This window comes from Scleropages formosus, chromosome 1, assembly GCF_900964775.1.
Source record: "Scleropages formosus chromosome 1, fSclFor1.1, whole genome shotgun sequence".
NCBI classification, from domain to species: domain Eukaryota; kingdom Metazoa; phylum Chordata; class Actinopteri; order Osteoglossiformes; family Osteoglossidae; genus Scleropages; species Scleropages formosus.
Window position 1 is genome coordinate 22,808,578 of NC_041806.1, and position 20,034 is coordinate 22,828,611.

General features: G+C 46.3%; 1 protein-coding gene across 1 annotated transcript; it reads left to right on the forward strand.

Moving 5' to 3' along the window:
- The first annotated feature begins 1,862 nt into the window (after positions 1 to 1,862).
- LOC108933220 (importin subunit alpha-4-like) lies at positions 1,863 to 18,463 on the forward strand. The gene is made up of 17 exons (XM_018750128.2): positions 1,863 to 2,285; positions 7,863 to 7,907; positions 10,610 to 10,699; positions 10,934 to 10,963; positions 11,085 to 11,137; positions 11,240 to 11,335; positions 13,216 to 13,301; positions 13,434 to 13,520; positions 13,627 to 13,796; positions 14,892 to 14,936; positions 15,186 to 15,317; positions 15,464 to 15,592; positions 16,110 to 16,214; positions 16,498 to 16,569; positions 16,668 to 16,830; positions 16,931 to 17,025; positions 17,818 to 18,463. Exons 1-17 carry the CDS (start codon positions 2,217 to 2,219, stop codon positions 17,914 to 17,916), a joined length of 1,566 nt encoding a protein of 521 aa, XP_018605644.2. The 5' UTR covers positions 1,863 to 2,216; the 3' UTR covers positions 17,917 to 18,463.
- The last annotated feature ends 1,571 nt before the right edge of the window (positions 18,464 to 20,034 follow it).

Genomic DNA, 20,034 nt, shown 5'->3' on the forward strand with positions numbered 1-20,034 from the left:
TGTGTGGAGTTTGCATGTTCTCCCCATGTCTGCATGGGTTTCCGCCGGGTGCTCCAGTTTCCTCCCACAGTCCAAAGACATGTTGTTCAGGTTTCCCCTGTAGTGTGTAAGTGTGTTTCACTGATGCATGGATGAGTAACCCCTTGTAAGTAGTGTATCTAGCAATGTAGTCACCTTGGTGAATAAGGTGCGTGGGCTGATAACACTATATAGTATCTGTTGTAAGTCGCTTTGGAGAAAAGCATCTGCTAAGTGAATAAATGTAAATGCTGCCAAAATATTAAGTTCCTTGATCAAGGAACAGGAAGAAAGGGGGTTCAGTCCTGGATCATTTAAGGTAAAAGCACCAGCTGTAACCACTAATGCAACATGCTTGATTTTTGGGGAAAGGGTTAGACCAAAAGCTACAGTTGCAAGAAAAAGTCTGTGGGCCCTCTGGAATTATGTTAAGAGTAATGGATAAGTGGTTCAGATGGGGTGTGTGTGTAATTTCTGCATTAATTACTCAAATATGGTCTGATCTTGAGGGGTGGGTCTGGGGTTCGAGTCCCGCTTGGGGTGCCCTGTGACGGACTGGCATCCCATCCTAGGTGTGTCCTCTCCCTCCCCCAGCCCTGCGCCCTGTGTTGCCAGGTTAGGCTTCAGCTCTCCCAACCCCGCACGGGACAAGCGGTTTCAGTCAGTGTGTGTGTGGTCTGATCTTCAATCAAGTGGTAATAATAGAAAAACACAGTCTGCTAAAACTAATAACAAAGCATTCCACTTCTAAAAACTGAACACAGTATTTAAATATTCGCAGTCCAGGCAGGAAAGTGTGTGTGTGAACCCCTAGGCTGACAACTTCTCTAAAAGCTAACCAGTCAGGTGTTCCAGTCAAAGAGGTGGCATGGGCATTTGTAGGACACCACATTTTCAGAGTAATTATTGCAGAAATGCAGGTAATTTTGAAAAAAAGTGTTTCTTGCAGCTGTACCATTGATTCAGAATCGACTACATGTCAGTAAGCACAGGACTGTGGACTTGCTTTGGACCATCTGTCTGCAAATTTTGACAATATCTCACACGGCTTCAGCATCCAAGGTGAGCAGCATGACAGCACAGCAGGTAGTGCCGGTGCCTTATAATCCAGCTCAGGTTGTGATCAGCATGCATTGGTTTCCAAACATGTGTTTTGAATGAACTGGTGACACAAGTGTGTAGGATTGTTTGTAGGATGTGTATATACTTTTTGACTGGTTATTATAGTGTATCCAGCATCGTCAGTTGTCCAAAGACTTCGGCTAATAACATGTAACAATCGAGCTGCGGTCATCTGACCCTAATTTCATTCCTTGGCGGGCCTGGGTATCATGGAAACCACCCTCCTCAGTGACCATGATACAATGAAAATGCTTTTCACTCGTTTAATTGTGTTACATCGTCCACGTTTCGCGGAAGACCAGCCTTTTCGGTGTAGGTTAGCGTTAAAGATCGGAGCCCACACTACAGAAAGCTCGAGTTGTGCACTGTGCCTTTAAGCGCCACGCGCTCTGTCCTGTGCTGTAGCGCCAGTGGACACGCGCACTTCCCACGGAGGGGCTCAAAGCAGGCAGCAAGGTGTACCTGAGCAGCGGAGAAGAAGCGCTTGCTATTTCCTGTACTTAGAACACATTTAGAGCTGGACGTTACCCTCCCGCTAAATTTGCCATGCGAATTACTGAAATACGCGCGTCACCCCGTTGCGCCACAAAAGATGCGACAGGCTGCGCGGACATTCGTCACGCGCTGCACGCAGGTTACGCAAACGACGTCAGGGAAGCGCTGCTCGTTCCAGAGCGAGTTTCTCGAGCCGATACTGCGGGACATGCGCAGTACACATCGACGGAGTGTGGCAGCGCGAGCCCGCGCAAGTTGACCACGGTCCATGTCGTTCGAAGCGGTTTACCGAACTCTCCCGGTCCGGTGTCTGTGACCCTGTCAGACTGACGCTATGCGAACTCACTCGTGCCCAGAACCACGACTCCCGCGTCGCCTGCGTGTTCTGCCCAATTCCGCTGCCCTAGAATCCCGTCCATGTTAGCACCTCCCTCACATTAGTTAGTGAACGTGGCTCCTCCTTTCCGCTGCGCCCCGTCCTACCTCCCCCTTGCCGCTCTCCCCTCGCTCGCTCGGCTCGGACCGTCTCCCGACTCTCCGTGCAGCTCCATCCCCGCCCTGAGAGCACCGAGCACCGCGCCATGGCAGAGCACGGCGGCCTGGAGAACCACCGCATCAAGAGTTTCAAGAATAAGGGGCGCGATGTGGAGGTAAGAGTCGAGAGCTGCGAGTTCTGAGGAGCCGCCGGCCTCGGAGGGGAGAGGAGGGAAGCCGCTCCCGGCTCTCCGCCGGCCTCGGGGCCAACTTGGGATGTGATGGCTGGATTCTGGATGGCTCATCGGGGTGTGACCGCTGTCCGCCCCGGCCTGCATTTTCCCCCCTTCCACCCCCCGGAGCGTCCAGCTCCACCGGCCTGCGGAACAACAGCCGCGGCCTAGGAAAGCCAGGCCTCTCCCACGGTTCGGTGCCGCTCCGTTCCGAGCCAAACCGTGTCGGCAACTCGCTCAAAGTTGCCAAGTTCGTTGTGGTGTCCGGCGGAGGCGGGCCAGCCGGCGGCTCCAGAGGGGCCGGGCGGAGCCGGAGCGGGGACACGATGACGGTGCGCCACCGCACCCGTCCTCCCCGAATGATGCGCCAGCGCCGCGGTGCTCCGCTCCTGCCTCTTCTCTCGCTGAACCGGCTGTCTGAAAGTGGCCGAGGGAGGCCGCCGGTGTGGACACGTCCCTGAGGCCGCGAACAGCGCGAACGCGTAGCGGCTCCGTGACGGAAACGCGCCGAGCGCCATTACACCCCGCGGGGACGCGCTTTCCCGGAGAACAGCCGACGGCGCTGCGGCCTCGTGGACGCGCTTCACCCGGGTTCCTCGATCGGCCTCTGCTGACAGCCCCTAAGAGTCACTTGGGAAGGAAATGTGCGTTAAATATGAGCCAGTGCCGTTAAACTGTGACTTTAGTACAATCCATTGGTGTCAGGTGTGGGTACAGAGGACTCACTGTATTTGGACAGAGGCTGTTCCGGACTGGGGTTCGACAGAGGTGGGATGTCCCTCGAAATCAGGCATGCTGTTAACCTTTGTTTTCCCCATGCATTTGCCCAAGGCCACTTTCTGTAGACATGTCAGGTAAGTACCCTGGTCAAGGGTGCGACAGCAGGCGGGAGTGTGATTCCCGTTGACAGCACTGATGACAGGCCTTACTGATCACAGCCATAAACGCTTTGTCGCCTGCTGGCCCATGTGGTTTAACAAGGGGAAATGAGGTGTGGTGTCCATGATGTCATCGAGGGACGGTTGCATCTGCATGTGACATGGTTTCTCTCACCTGAGGATGCTGATGGGGATGTTCAAGAGATGCAGCCCTCAACCTTTCATATCTGTCCTGTTGGTTCAGGTGTTGTGAGATCAGTGCCCGGAAGGTACCAGTACGTTATTGTGCCATTTGTTTATGTTGCAAGCGGTTTTTATGGCATCCTCGTGTCTTGCCTTCTCTCGTCTGGCACACATTTTTGGATGAAAAGATATGACGGCAGCAACGTTCTGCTTTTGGAGGCATAACTGGATAATGTAATTCAAGAGTGCAGCTGTGTGCGCTTGGGGATCAGAAAGTTCTACAGTCATGGCTGCATGACAGATATTTCAAAAAAAAGCATGAAGAGTATTTGGGGAAAACAAAACTTCTTAGTGTGTTTTGCTGCAACTTTCCTTCATTCGGAGCTCAGATGAACTCGGCGGCTTTTAACTGATTTGACATTTAACCCCATTGTTTGGTTTTATTGATTCAAGATCTGGAGATTAAGGAGCTTAATTCGAGCATGATGACCTCACTTATGTATTCACACCGAGAATGGGCTCCTCCTTGGCAAATATGCCGCGTGGTAGTGACCAGCGTTAAAATCCCCGTTTTAGTCTATTCATTTAACCATATAGATTCTTTAGTTGTAGTAAAAAAAGAAAAAAAAATAACTCTTCAGGTTGTGGGTTAAGATGTAATGCAGGTTGTGAAATTTCTTATTCATTCGTTTATAGCACTTACTGTATAGTGCTGCTGGCACAACCTTGGAGGCTGAATTTATATGGATTAGAAAGAAGTGGTAATCCTTTTCCCTGAACACTCACTGCAATCCACATTCAGTGAAACATGGTGTTTTTTGCAGCCAAAATCAATTGGGTGTGGCCTTCCCTCCCTGGCTAACATGAGTGTCGTGACAGCCATCTTGAACCCAGAGCCGAAGGTGGGAAAGGGTGCTGTGCAATTTCTCAGCACTTCGGAACACATCGATCCTGGTATCCCCAGGCAGGGATGCGGGTTCCCTCTGGCACACACTAAACTAAGTGGCAGTGAAGACCCGTGGCATGGTTCTGTAGAGTGTTTCTTTGCCTTTTGACCACCTGGAACAGTTGTTGATGTTTTACCCATCCTGAATGTTCCGGAATGCCACGTCTCATTTCCTTTGAGGGCTGTGGCTGGATGAGTGCCAGGGATGTGTTATTAAGTAGTGGCAGCTCTGCTGGGCAGATTCACATAGGTTAGGGGTCTCATGCTGCTGTAACTTTTACAGTCTGGACTGAGAATGATGGGCACAGGGTCTGTTGCCCCAAAAAATCTGTTTATCCTAATGTTTTTTTTTCCTCCTTGTGTGTGTGTGTATATAGATGCGCGCACACACCAATCAACCCCAACATTAAAACCACCTGCCTAATATTGTGTTGGTCTCCCTCGTGCTGCCAAAACAGCTCTGTCCCATTGAGGCTTTGACTCCACAAGACCTCTGAAGGTGTCCTGTGGTATCTGGCACCAAGATGTCAGCAGCAGATCCTTTAAGTCCAGTAAGTTGCAAGGTGGGCCCTCCATAGACTGTACTTGGTTTTCCAGCACATCCCACAGATGCTCGATCGGATTGACGTCTGGGGAATCTGGAGGTCAAGTCAAAACCTTGAACTTTTTTAACAATTTTTGCAGTGTGGCAGGGTGCATTATCCTGCTGAAAGAGGCCATTGCTATCAGGGAATACCGTTGCCAAGAAAGGGTGCACGTGGTCTGCAACAGTCTTTAGGTAGGTGGTACGTGTCAAAGTAACAGCCGTATGAATGCCAGAACCCAAGGTTTCCCAGCAGAACATTGGCCAGAGCATCATACTGCCTCCGCCGGCTTGCCTCCTTCCCGTAGTGCATCCTGCTGCCATCTCTTCCCCAAGTAAACGACGCACCCGGCCGTCCACGTGATCTAAAAGAAAACATGATTCATCAGACCAGGTCACCTTCTTGCATAGCTATGTGGTCCAGTTCTGACGCTCACGCGCCTATTGTAGGCGCTTTCGGCAGTGGACGGGTCAACATGGGCACTCAGCATGAGTCTGCGGCTACGTAGTCCCACATGCAGCAAGCTGCGATGCACTGTGTTCTGACGCCTTCCTATCATGGCCAGCATAAAGGTTTTCAGCAGTTTGTGCTACAGTAGCTCTTCTGTGGGATCGGACCAGACAGGCTAGCCTTCGCTCCCCATGTGCGTCAGTGAGCCTTGGGTGCCCATGACCCTGTCGCCGGTTCATCAGATGTCTGTCCTTGGACCACTTTTGATACTTACCATTGCATACCAGGAACACCCCGCAAGACCTGCCACTTTGGAGATGTTGGAGATGACCCAGCCATCTAGCCATCTCAGTTTGGCACCTGTCAGAGTTTTTCCGATCCTTACGCTTGCCCATTTTTCTTCCTTCCAGCACATCAAATTCAAGAACTGACTGTTCACTTGCTGCCGAATATATCCCACCCCTTGACATGTGCCATTGTAACAAGATCATCAATGTTATTCACTTCAACTGTCAGTGGTTTTAATGTTGTGGCTGATCTGTGTGTGTGTGTGTGTGTGTGTGTGTGGCGAGAGACACACAATTAACGTAACAATACTATGATGTTTTATAGAATGAAAATGTAAATATGCACATGTATTTTTTTTTTTCTCCAGTTACATACAGGCAGTCCCCAATTTACAATGATTTGACATACGATTTTTTCAGCTTTACAATGGTGAGTTGGCAATAAACATTCAGAAGAAACCATACTTCAAATTTTGATTCCCCCCCTTCTCCTCCTCCTCCCCCGGGCAAGCCATACGTGGAGTGATACTCTCTTGCGATCTGCGTCTCCCAGTCTGTCATGCAGTTGTTTTGTGCATCCATGATGTCACAGAAATGTCCATCTGTGTCTCCTGCTACTGGTGGGAAGAAGGAGGGCAATTACTCTTGAGAAGAAACTCAAGATAATTGACCAGCATGAAGGCAGCAAGCCCGTAATGGACATCGCTCGTATGCTTAGGCTATGATGTTCGGCAGGTTAGGTATATTGAATGCATTTTCGACTCACGTTTTCAAATTATGATGGGTTTTGCGGAACACAACCCCGTTGTAATTTGGGGACCACGTGTACAAGGGAAATAAAATTAGTCATAACACCGTGGATAAGGAGCACTGTGAAACATGGCCACACAAGAGGAGTTGCTTTGCAAACTTTGAGGGTGGAGGTGCCAAGCTTGTTGTTTGTTAGGCTTGCTCTGATTGGCTGACATATAACACAAGCTGTGATAGGTCCACACATGTTTCTTCTGAAGGCATGTTTTAAAAAATGTTTGCATTCACCCAGGTGTGTTCATGCATTTGTCTCTAGATGTGTATTTAGTTTTTGTTTTAACAGAATCTTTTGTTTTTGTGAAAATCTGAATTTTTCCATTTTTATTTTGTTTCCCCATTTACATTTATTTATTCAGCACAGTTTTTTTCCCCTCTTTCAAAGCAATGTACATGTCTGAGAAAACAAGTGCATATGTACATACTACTTTTTTAGTTCCCTTCAGGAAGCCTTGGCATTTTAAGACCTTGCTCCAGTTAGACTGGGGTTCCCAGAAGATCAGTGTTATAACCCTCCGGATGTGGTAAAGTACCAAATGTGCAAGCATCCCGAACGCCCTGAATCTCCCTATCCAGCTGCTTTGGTGGAACACAGGACTGCGAATTGTGACGTCAACCCTCCCCGCCGTGGTGCTCCCCCAGGCCCTGGCAACAATCGGAGTTTGTGGTGGTTCTCCAGTCCCAGGGAGACGCCGGTCACGCTGTGCTCTTCATGTGAAACTTCTTGTGTGGGATTTCATTGGGTTTGGGAAAAATGGTAATCCCCTTCTGAAATGCTGGCCTGCTCCACTTTCTTCTTGGAAACTCATTAAAGTCGTTTGTCAGTGTAAAACATACCCTAGACAGCAACAAGAAATAAATTGCTGTACATTTCTCAGATTTGGCTGCTCTGGTATAAATGGCTGTAATGTCAGTCATGTGATCTATGTCCACGTTATGTGCAGGAAGTCAAGGACATCCCACATGTCCATGCCTGGCTTTTGTCAGCATCTTAGCTTGTCATTTGGGAGTTGTTATGGATGGCCCATTGTCCTTTGCAATTGGGGTGAATGAATAGTTTCATGCAGAGGCTGGACTCTCATCTATGTTCAAGTGATGCGTTAGGATGATTCCGGGGTTGAAAGTTTTAATGGAATTTCACCATGGTTACACTGGTCCAGTCAGTTTTGTCGCATCAGTTGCAAGGTTTCTGGCCATTCGTTAATCTTGTAGAGTCATGGCAGCAGAACGTGAGTTTGAAGTTTTTGTTGATTGACACCAGGTGCTGTCCTCACTGTATTTTTGCACAGACCAGTTGCCCTCTTGGTGAGTGACGTATGTGTGATGGTGATTGTGTTTATGAAATGAACATGAAAATGAGCACTCTTCCTCTATTTCTGTTTCAGACTATGCGAAGACATAGAAACGAGGTGACAGTGGAGCTGAGAAAGGTAAGATGCTGTCAAACCCTCTCTGATATTTAGTTTTCACATGTTCCACGCATTGTACGTAACTCGGGTGTTGGACCTTTGGTGTGTGTGGTTTTTTTTTTTTTGGGTTCCTTGTGGGTCGTCATATCGGTTTTGCTGCATTCCAGCTGAGATCAGTCCAAGTGGCCTGGTTAACTGCTGTGCTTCAAGCTGAGGGACTTCTGCTAATGTGGAACAGTGGTGTTGAGCCATGCTTGAGTGGACCATCTGTAACCCATTGAACTGCAGACCAGTGTGAGCTTCTGTCCCACATGCATCCATCCTTGATCATAAGGGTAAATCATGGGGAGTTATACAGCGACTGGGAGGGCAACAGTCCCCCCCCCCATTAGCTTGAGGTCTGCTGGGAGTTTATGACGACCATGTCATGTGTGAACATAATAAAATGACATCTGAGCTTGTTACAGCCTAGACTGCTGAACGCTTCCCAGATCGACCTACCATCCTCCTCATAATGATTAATCTAAATCACTTTTGACCTTTCGTTCTATGAAATACTGGATATGGTACATTACCATTGGTAAACTTTTTTTGGTACGTGGAGCGTCATGGTTAGAATTGCTGCCTTTGAAAGTCACAGGTTCGAATCCCACCTCCAGCTGAAGTACCCATGAGCAAGGTACTTACCCTAAGTTGCTGCAGTGAAATTTCCCAGCTGTATAAATGGTTGAATATTTGTCGGTAAATTCACGTTCTAAGTCGCTTTGGAGAAACTTGTCGGCTGAATAAATAAATGTAAGTCTGCATCTATGCAGATTCTCTCTGAATTTTGCGCTTGTGTGGATAGATGTTAATCTGCCTGTATTTCGCTGGAACCAAAGTGGCTCTCAATGTCGGTGTTGGAGGCTCTTCACAGATGTCACATAAATGGAGTGTCGGCTCTCGCAAGTGCATTTTGGGGGTTGCAGGAGTTTTGGTATATGTGTGTGCAGAGCAGTGCAAGTTGAAGCATAGGCTGCACCAAACACCCACACACACACTTGTGACACGCAGCTTTCGTTTGTGTACGGAGCTTGTTTGAGCGGGACGTGGAGCTCTCGTCTTCTGGAAGCTTCTAGAATACATCTCACCTGGGGATTGGTGGACTTCTGGGTTCTGACCAGTTCTGGAGTTTGCATATTGAGCCAGGGGATTTTCTCTGCTTATGATCCATTTGTGGTCCCAAGACGCTGTGTGCTCTTACTGTTGTGTCGGGTCATGGCTCCGTTCGGTACCCTGGGTTTGGTGGAATATGAGCTACTTAAGATAACAGCAGGTGCAACGCTTCATTGAAAGCATGTTAGACCGATGTCTTAATGCATGCTTCTGAAACCATGTTGTCATTGGTAACCATGTCATAGAATCAATACATTTTAAGATGACTTGCCTCATGAAAAGTAAAACTGTCAGTAAACATCTATTTATCAATTCACTTTTCTCTCAAAGTGACTATGATTTACTGTTTGTACAGTAGTGATCAAATGTACTTACGATGATTTACTGTTTATATAGCGACGTAATTTTTACTGGAGCAATTTAGGGTAAGTACACTGGTCGCAGGGACTGCAGGTGTGATTCAAGCTGGGTACTTTGTATGAAAGACAGCTCTAACCACTATTCCACCTGCTGCCCCTTAGCAGTTGTCAGTTAACAATGAAAGCGGTCCTGGATCTTCTAGTTTGTCAAACTCTTTCCTTTGTCCCATGAGCCATTGCAAGCAAACGATGTGGAGTCCTCCATCCACCTGTTGCTTTGGTCAGAGTCCTTTCCAGTGCCTGAGCTCCAAGGCAGGAGTTGGGGTCAGTGCTCTGGTGCACGGGGTGCTTTGAGGTGCTTGCTGTGTGTAAAAACCCTTTCACCTCTCAGCAGCGGATGAAACTAATCTTCTGGCCATTGGTGTTTTGCATTATTGCCCATTATCGCTGCTCAAATATCTGTTTAAATAAAAAGTTAACGGGAGGTTTCGTTACGGCTTTCACACTTGAGTGTGCAATGCAGGTCAGTTAATTATTGGACGGTGTTGAACTCGAGTACAGAGTCACTGTGACACATCCCTCAGCTCAGTGTGGAATCTAAGAGCAGCGTGTGTCTGTCAGTCTTTCACATGTCCAGTGACAGAAGAGCACGTGTTGAGCGGAAGAGTGTGTGCGGCAAGTGGCTGACCCTTCAGGGGTCTTTGTTGCAGGGATGGCTGACCCGTGGCTGTGTTACTGTGGTGCTGCTGCTGGTTTTCACTGTTCCTCAGAGTCCCGTGCTGAAGCTGCCAGGGTCTCGGTTGGCATCGACTAAAGAGTTGCAGTAACGAAGGAACTGGGAGACCCGCCTTTGTGTTTTAAGTACAAGTTATTGTCTTACCTTTGTCAGCGAAGCAACCGTCTTGCATACCCAAGTCAAAGTAGGAAACGCTGGAGAATGTCGGCAGGTCTTTCTGATCGATGATGGGCCGACCCCGCATTGGAACGGTGTCGTCATATAAGCTCACTTCTTTTTTTGTGTGTGTGTTTGTGTTCAAATTCACCTTTGCCATCGTCAGCTACTGCTGTCACCTGTGATGGATGTTACTTTGTTGCACAGTAAACAGTGGGTTGTTACCTATTGTTGTGCGTGTAGGTGTTTGTTTTGCTCTCCATGGAGTGATGCGGTCCTTTTTTTTTTTTTCTTCTTCTTTTGGGATTCTCCCTCAGAACAAAAGAGACGAACACCTACTGAAGAAGCGTAACGTCCCACAGGAAGAAAGCCTCGAGGACTCGGATGTAGATGCCGATTTTAAAGGAGTAAGTGCGTGTGGCCGGGCTCCTCCTCCTCACGAGCAGGCAGCAGAAGTAGTCCTTGTTGTTCGCTCCTCACTTGCTCACACACACAGCTCATTTAAAGTGGACTATGAAAACTCCTCAAACTATAGAAAGCACCCAAAACCTAGCTGCAGAGGGTTTCTTGAGGATCAGTATGAGGATCCTGTCATTGCTGCCAATATTACAAATGTTCTTTCTGTTTCTTTTTCCTGCCAGCAAAACATAACGCTGGATGCGATCTTACAGGTAAGGCCTCTGCCCGTGAGAGTCTACGCCAGCAGTGCTGTTGGGAGGGTTTCAGGGCGGTGGGGGATTGTTGGTAGGCTCGCGATGCTGTAATACTGATTTCATTTTGCTGCTGTTACAGAACGCCACCAGTGACAATGCCGTCGTACAGCTCAGCGCAGTGCAGGCAGCCAGGTGAGAAGGGCTTGACCGAATTTCCTCGCAGCAGTTTCTTTTGTGTGTGTGTGTGTGTGTGTGTGTGTGTGTGTGTGTGATGCTATTTGTCTTGTCTTACAGAAAACTGCTGTCCAGCGACAGAAACCCGCCCATCGATGACTTGATAAAGTCTGGAATCCTGCCCATCCTGGTCAAGTGTCTGGAGAGGGACGACAAGTGAGTCTGCAGGTTGCCATGGTTCCCCTATCCTCCAGCAGCCCTGTAGAATAAGAACTGTGTGTGTTACTCGGGATACTTCCTTTGTCCCACTCAGAGGGACGATGGGGAGGGGTTATGCTTGCAGGCTTTGTTAGCAGTGCAGTGAAGACAGGAGGAGGTGCAGAAATAACAGATGGCTCTGTGGAGGACCAGGGTGTCACTGGGCCCCAGAGAAGAGGTGCCCAAGGAAGGCAGTAGCGTGGACACAGTGGGGCGCCATGTGCCCATTTGCAGCAAAGCCGAGTGTGCTGCTGCTCTGCCGCGATTGGGGAGTTTCACACACTTGCATCACTTCTCAGACAATCTTCAGTTCGGTTTGAGACGTTCAAGTCGAAATGGCCAGGAAGGTGGATGTTCTGATGCCACCCCCTCCCTCCCCGCAAGTCCCTCTCTGCTCGACGCACACATCCGATGTGGGATTTTGTACTGCATTGTTGCACAATGTGGGGGGAAGGGGTCCCGCGTGGGGGGGGGCAGTCAGCATTTTCACTGGAATGAAATTGGAGGGACTAATCCAGCATCTGAGTTCAGACTTGAGCTGCGTACACCATGCCAACGGAAATAAATTTGCATTCCTCACCAGCGCGTGCGACGTTTCCCAGGCCCTGGCGTCTGACCCGATGGAACAGCGAATCGCTATGACAACGTGCGGTGAACTCTTATCGAGTTAATTGGTGCAGCGTTGGTTTTGCGGTGAAGTTTTCTAGAGTTGGAAGTGTTTGAAGATTGTTGTAAGTGTTGTGTTTTGAAGATTGTTGTAAAACAGAAATCCAGCCGTGGGGAATTTGGGTGTGTGTCTAACTGCCTCTTGGGTTTTCTCTTTTTTTCTTTCTCTCTTTTTTTTTTTTTTTTTTTTATAAATTCAGGGGTTTTTCTGGGACTTTCTGTGCTGTGTCACAGTGACCCAGAGGCTCCGCTGTGAGCACCCAGATTAGTGAGGCCAGTACCAGTTGCCATCTACTCTCTTGCCTGTAGAGTCTCTAACACAAGGTCAAGTGTGGCAATTTATATATATGTAAATATATATTATTTATATATATATATATATATATATATAAAAAAAACAAGTAAGCATATTTAGGGAAAAAAGTACAAATCAATCCTGATCATCATAAAATGTTGACATCACAGTGACTTCACATCCTGGTTAGCCAGTGTCCTAAATTCATATAGCCTTAATGTTGGGGGGTGGGGGTGGGGGGGGTCAAAAAATGTAGTGACATTTTGGACATTGATGGAAGGATAAGACCTGCATTAGGTATAGGGAATCTGCTATATGGAAGAGTGAGGGAAACTGATGGAAATGTTTGCCAAAAGTACGTGCAGGGTCTTTGTGTGTACTTATTTCAGTCAGCACCATAAGCTTCAACAGAATAACTGGATATGAAGTTAAATTCAGGAAGAAGTCTGTCCTGTTTAATTGGTTAATGTAATATGCCTTTCTGGTTAATTCTACTGTCACGCTTGTAGCGATCTTCCCAATCCAGGAGGCTAATTGTATTCAGTATCTTATGGGGACAGCAGGTGGCGTAGTGGTTAGAGCATCACCTTCCACTCAATCCGTTCTTCCGTTGTAGTATCCTTGATGGTGGTACTTAGCCTGAATTCCTCTTAAACACTGCTTAGTTCTACAAATGAGTAAATAAGTAGCTTAGTAGGAAAAGCTATCATAGTAAATTACTGTGGTGAAAAGCATGAGCTTACTGAACAAATGTGAAACAGTGTAGTGCTATGATGTGTATTGTCCAAAACTGGAAAACATGCAAGTAAATGGCCATTTGTTTGAAAGATTCTGTTCATGCGACCAGTGATGACATTGCTCGCTCTCGCTCCCACAGCCCTTCTCTGCAGTTCGAAGCAGCCTGGGCTTTGACCAACATTGCATCTGGAACCTCAGCGCAGACCCAAGCTGTGGTCAAATCCAGTGAGTTCCCTTTGGGCCTTCATATCAGGCCGTCATTCTTCTCTCGGTCGTGGCTGGTCGGGAGACGCCAGTTTCGCTCTGCAGACGTGTGTATGCTTTCCATCCCTGACTGCGTTCTGTCTGGGCTTGCAGATGCGGTCCCGCTGTTCCTTCGGCTGCTGCACTCCCCCCACCAGAACGTGTGTGAGCAGGCGGTGTGGGCGCTGGGTAACATCATCGGTGAGTTGCCAGATTTCAGTCGCTCTAGGGGTATTTGTCTTGTTTGCTCCTCCCGACACTTCTACTTTGCATCCGCCTTCACTCCACTTCCTGTATGTGCCCTCAGGTGACGGGCCGCAGTGCCGGGACTACGTCATCTCCCTGGGCGTGGTCAAACCCCTGCTGTCCTTCATCAACCCCTCCATTCCCATCACGTTCCTCCGCAATGTCACCTGGGTCATTGTCAACCTGTGCAGAAACAAGGATCCACCTCCACCCATAGAGACTGTGCAGGAGGTAGGCCTTGGTGTGAGTGAGTGAGAGAGAGAGACATTTGTCAAAATCTTTGTGTAGTGTAATGCAAGAGCTTTTTTTATGTCATCCATGTATGGATTCTTTTTCAAGTGTGTCCTGAGTTCAGAAAAGCAGCATCAACACAAACTGTGACACAGAGAAAAGGCATTGTACACACAATGCATGAAACAGCAGTTGTTAAAGTGTCCTGTAATTAATTTTTAATTAAGATACATTTCCATGAGTAAGGCGAAAAGAGGCATCGTAAGCTGCGGATGTTCAGGCCCATTGAAATGATGACGGGGTTGTGTTTGAGGAAGGAAATGGGGGGTGACAGGTTAAGATGAATGTCAGTTTGATGCTGTATGATAACATGGTAGAAGCGCTTGCACGGTTCCTGCCCTTATTGTTCAGGCTGGGGGGCCTCAGAGGTGCGTGGTACCAAATTTCCAGGCCTTTATTTTAGGACTCAGATTTCTCAAATTAGGCTCTAAATGGGTGGCAAATCTGCGAAAGCCTTTCACAGAGCTGTGAAGGGGCTCTTTGCACAAAACAGGAATGAATGAATTCTGAAAAGGAACAGGTTCCACGGTTCCATGCTGCTTTGTTACTCATTGGTTGCAGTGGTAACTGTCCCTGGTCAGAAGCCGCTGCAAGACTAATTAGAGATAATGTGTAGTGTTTTAAGATTGTGGCAGCATTCCTATGTTTCCTGGCATCTTTCAGCATCCTGGACCTTTTTTTTTTTTTTTTTTTTTTTTTGGTGTGTGCACATCCTCTCTGTTAGAGGTACATCAAGAACAGACCCTGTCCATTGTCCGGATCCATTTTGGATTATTACTTTGCTATGAAGTTGAACAGAATGAATGAATTAAAATAGCGATTTATGCACAGTGCGGTGAGGGAACATGGGATTGTTGTTCTGCTACCTTCACTCACACTGGGGGAAATCTGGGGCCAATTATAGAAGGACTGATACCATATGCAGCCAGTGTGTGCAAAAGAGAACCTGCTTCAGCATTATGATGTCTGACAAAGGGAGGTTTTGTAATTCATTGGTGTCTTCTTTTAAGCTTTTGTATTCTTTCTCTGTTGCAGATACTGCCTGCCCTCTGTGTGCTAATCTATCACACCGATATCAACGTAAGTGTATGACCAAAGTTCACCTGTTGTGCAAGAACAGCCACTTACTCCTTGTGGCATTGTGCTAGCCTGTCCCCAGGAAGATGATGAGTTATCGGGTTGGGTAGTAGCAAATGAAGTAGCATTTTATTAAATCATTGTTGGGGTTCTTCAGAAAGTTTCATAGGAGATCCTTTGAGCTTCCTATAAGGCCTCTTGTTACCCTGCTCGCAAGAGACTAAATGGATGTGCTGTCCTTTACTTGGGTAGATTCTGGTGGATACCGTATGGGCTTTGTCCTACCTGACGGATGGAGGGAACGAGCAGATCCAGATGGTCATCGACTCAGGCGTGGTCCCCTTTCTGGTTCCGCTGCTCAGCCACCAGGAGGTCAAAGTTCAGGTGAATTCCTCCATGCATAAGCGATTTAACTTTTTTTTGGCTTAATGCCTGTCCTGTCAGAGAGAGATGTAAAGAACAAGAGCATGGTGTGTTTTTTTGTGTTGAAGGTGTTTTTGGTGGGCCAGTGTCTCTCTTCCTGTTTTCAGACGGCCGCCTTGAGAGCAGTGGGCAACATAGTGACTGGGACGGACGAGCAGACCCAGGTGGTTCTGAACTGCGATGTGCTCTCACACTTTCCCAACCTGCTCACACACCCTAAGGAGAAGATCAACAAGGTGGGATGTCAGAGGTAGATGGGTACTGTTGTAAATGGGGCTGTTCTTGATGTCTTTTGTGGAAAACTGAAGTCTTTGGATCTGATCTAGTTGAGTTACAACTATAGCACATAGTCAGTTGAATATAACCAATTCCATTAGCTAACACTTGCAAAAAAACAATAAATGTAAACAGTTAACATGGATTTTGAAAAATAAATTGCATTAATCTGTCCATGGACCCACACTCTGTATCTGTTTGTCCAGTTGATCATCTTCTGAAATCTTGTGGAATTTGAGTTATCCTTTGTAAGTGCTCCAGTGTGTGTGAGTGAAGATTTAAATCAATGGTAAATTTGTCCATGGTACCTTTTTATTCTGAGTTGGTTCCTCTGTGGTTTCAGCCCATATCTTCCATTCTCTGGTACATTCTTTTGTGCCAATCTGTGGACATGCTATTTAGAAGATTCTGCTTGTGCCCGTGGACTCGTTTCCCATGTGTATCACGAAGGATGTATTCTTATTTGCTTCTCAACAGGAGGCTGTTTGGTTCCTGTCCAATATCACAGCAGGGAACCAACAGCAGGTTCAGGCTGTGATCGACATGGGTCTCATTCCCATGATCATCCACCAACTAGCAAAGGTGAGATCCTCCTGCTTTCACCCTCCAAGGCTGTTTCATTCCAGCTTGTAGTTGCCTGTACACTATAATACCACTAACTGAAGCAGGGTATGAGAGCCCATGTCATTGCAACATACAGTCACAGTACTTCTCTCCTACTTCACGTGGATCCAGGTCTGGAGGAGTTGGCCGTCTCTCTCTTTGTCCCCTACACAAACATTATGAGTCTTGGAGATCATTCCATAACGTAGTGATAGCATCCTGTCATTACTGTCTTCCCTTCTGTCTGGGCCTCCTTGTGCAGGGTGACTTTGGCACACAGAAGGAGGCTGCCTGGGCGATCAGTAACTTGACAATAAGTGGGAGAAAAGATCAGGTAAGCATCTCCCGTCACAAGTAAATTTGAAGAACTTGTGGGCTTATATCTTCAAGTAAAAGGTGTCCATTGACTGACTACTTTTGACTATGGGATAGGTGGAGTACCTGGTCCAGCAGAACGTGATCCCACCCTTCTGCAACCTACTGTCAGTGAAGGACTCTCAGGTGGTCCAGGTGGTCTTGGATGGGCTGAAGAACATACTGATCATGGCAGGGGATGAGGCCAGCTCTATTGCTGAGATCATTGAGGAGTGCGGAGGTGGGGTGGGGGACCAGCCTTGTGCTCAGGAACCAGTCTAGCTACTTTTCCTTCACAGCTGTTGCTCGGTCTTACAGATTGTGTCCATTCTTCATCCCAGGTCTGGAGAAGATTGAGAATCTGCAGCAGCATGAAAATGAGGACATATACAAATTAGCCTTTGAAATCATTGATCAGTACTTTTCAGGAGACGATGTAAGTAGACGGGTTAGAGGTTGAACTAAACTGTACACCTTGGGGAAAACAGCCAGATGTATCAGTAATGCTTTTTAAAATGAATGTTTAAAATGTCTGTACAGTGTTCCCAGCATAAAAAGCGTTCATATTACAAGACACAAAGACATCTGCCAGGCGCTCAATCTGTCTTCATCTGTAGCACGTACCACATCTGACACAACTGCACAATGTTTTGTTGCTGGCTCGAGATTCTGTGTCGGAGACACCCAGTTGTAGAGAAGCTTCAAAAATGCTGATGCAGTAACTGGAACAACAGAAATGAAGAACAGCACCTTGGAAAGTTTGGTTCTGGATGGCATTTTCTCAGTTTTTCAAATATAAGGCTGGAGTTTCGCGTGTTTGATATAATGGTTGAACCTTCTGTGGCTCAGGAACACATTTCTGTCTTTTGCCATTGAAATGATTGGTTAAAGAGTTCTTAAAGAATTTACTGCATGAGTATATCCTCAGGAAAGAACTGCACTCTTTATGTGAGGGAACCCGTAATATCTGAACAGGGCTACAGGTTTAAATTCAGGACTTTATCAAATATTCAGTAATGTTTCTGAAAATCCCTGCAGTGCAGTAGAAATTCTGTGAGATTACAAATATCGTAGTGTTTACATCTATTGTTTTCTTCAACTATTGTGATCACTGTTTTCTTCATAAATCTGGTTAAACTTTGAATGCTTTGCATTTTTACAAACGATAATTTTTGTGCTGTCTGAGCATTGAGTAGCTTGAGTAAACCTACTTTCTTCCCTTTGCCAGATTGATGAAGATCCAAGTCTCATCCCTGAATCCACTCAGGGGGACACCTTTTCCTTTGACCCTGCTTCCAACCTGCAAACCAAGGAGTTTAAGTTCTAAAGCAAATATTCAGCACACAGTCACCTTGAGAACATCTGAATAGATTCAACGACCTGAGAACGCACACCTCGACCACGCACTGAGGGATCAGAGACCATTTCCCCCACCCCCTCCACTCCGATGCTTCTCAACGTTACTGAAAGAACAGAAAAGGCCTTGTGCTGCTCTGCAATTGCCAAAAACCGCTCTTGCTCAAACACACAAATCGAGTGGTGTGTGCATGAAAGCCTAAAACTCATCATATCAGCAACAAAGAAGGCTCCTCACTTTTGTGAGGTTTTTTCTTTTTTGTATTGTAATTTCCCTGGAATCATCCCAGACTCATTTAAGCAATCACCGAGCGCACCAGCTACCTTGATTCGAGATGTTCCACCTTGGATCCAAGCCATGTGGCACCGCGTCTGTCAGCCCGTGGAGCATTCTCAGGTTTTATAGAGGAGAGGAAAGCCCAGAGAGTTTATTGTGGAGTGATAAAACTTTTTTATGTCTTTGGGAATTCTCGTGGAAGACTAGCTTTTTTTTTTTTTTTTTTTTTTTTTTTTTTTTTTTTTTTTGAACCTATTTGAAAAATGCATATTAAAAATTGCAAAAATTAAAATGTGAACAAAAAGTTTGAAGGGTCATGGGAAAGTATTTGTGTTACTGAAATTTGGAGCAGAAGGAAAACAAAACTTCTGCAGCACTGATCTCCTTATAGGCATAAAGTGTGGGGATGAGAAGGCAACCACTGTAGGTCAAGACATGAACTTTACAGGAGTCGAGGACCTGAGGAGAAAAGCAGGACCGTTGTAAGGCACAAGACCCATGCTGGTGACGCCACAGCCTATGTCCCCCTGGATGGGGTAGGCTGCTGGCGTTTATCCCACACGCTCTCCCATTTTTATTCTTGAACGTAAACCTGAAGTGATCTGACACTTCTGATCCTTTTTTTTTTATTATTTTATTTTTCCCCTCCCCCTACATGATGAAAAAACATGTGCAAACACTGGTCTTGCTTTAGGTTGTTTAATTTTTTTTTTTAAATTTTCATATTTTAGATTAATATGGACAAGAAAAAAAAAAGTTGAATTGTTTGATCTGTGGAGATTCCACATTTTGTGGTTTTTCACTCTTATGCAAAATTTCCAAATTGTAACCTGCGCTTACCGTCGGTGGAGAGTGGCAGTTGCTCCAGTCAGACATAACAAATCTGTGAACCATGAACTCTGCAATACTTCTAATTCCATTTTTGTTTTCCTGACAAAATGACATGCTACAGACTTAATTGTACAAACTAAAGGCATCGTCCCACCTGTCTCCTATGTAAGGCTTGTACAGTGCTGCTCAAGGCTCTAACGTATTCACAGGTGAACCGAACTGAGTTTTTTTTTTGACGTACATAATGTGACGACGGATGGTACCATTATTGGAAAGTGGGTCTTTTCTTGCTGTCGTGACTGGAAGTTCACTTTGTTTCTCGGCACACCTGCTTGCGAAGGGATCTGAAAGCAGCGTTTGCTTTTGAACTAATGTTGTTTGTTTTGGCTGTTTACTACTGAGAAGACCTAGGCTATCGGAGGATGCAGCCAGAGCCAATTCTTTATGATGAACAAACCTAGCAGGTGTACAGTCATGCACTATTTAGACAAATAGACAGAGCCACTTTAAAGACTACAGTTTTTGTCTTGTATCAGAAAGTGATACAAGCTTATGTTAATTGCAAGATTTTTACTTGCTCAAAAAAAAAAAAAAAACTTGTTTTAAATAAGACAGTGTTTTGGCCTCTGATTGTTTATATCTTTTTATAAATTTTAGATTGTTTCTCTTTAAGGTGGCTCTTTGTTTTCTTCAACTCTTGTGTATATTAAAGAATGAGTTGAGATTCATTGTGCCTTTTGTTTCTCATTCCTAAGCAAAAAAAAAAAAAAAAAAAAAAACAGCAAATGCTTAGCAGTGGAGGTGTTTGTGAAGCAGGTTTTGGGTTCGAGGTTTTACCTATTGTTGGAATGTGCTGTGGACCTTGAGGAGCAGGGTGTACAAAGTGCGCTCCATGCAGGACTGGTGTGTTGCCTTTCTGGTGACTGACTGCTGAATTCCAACTAACACCCTGCTCCTTCACTTCCTCATCTTCCCATAACC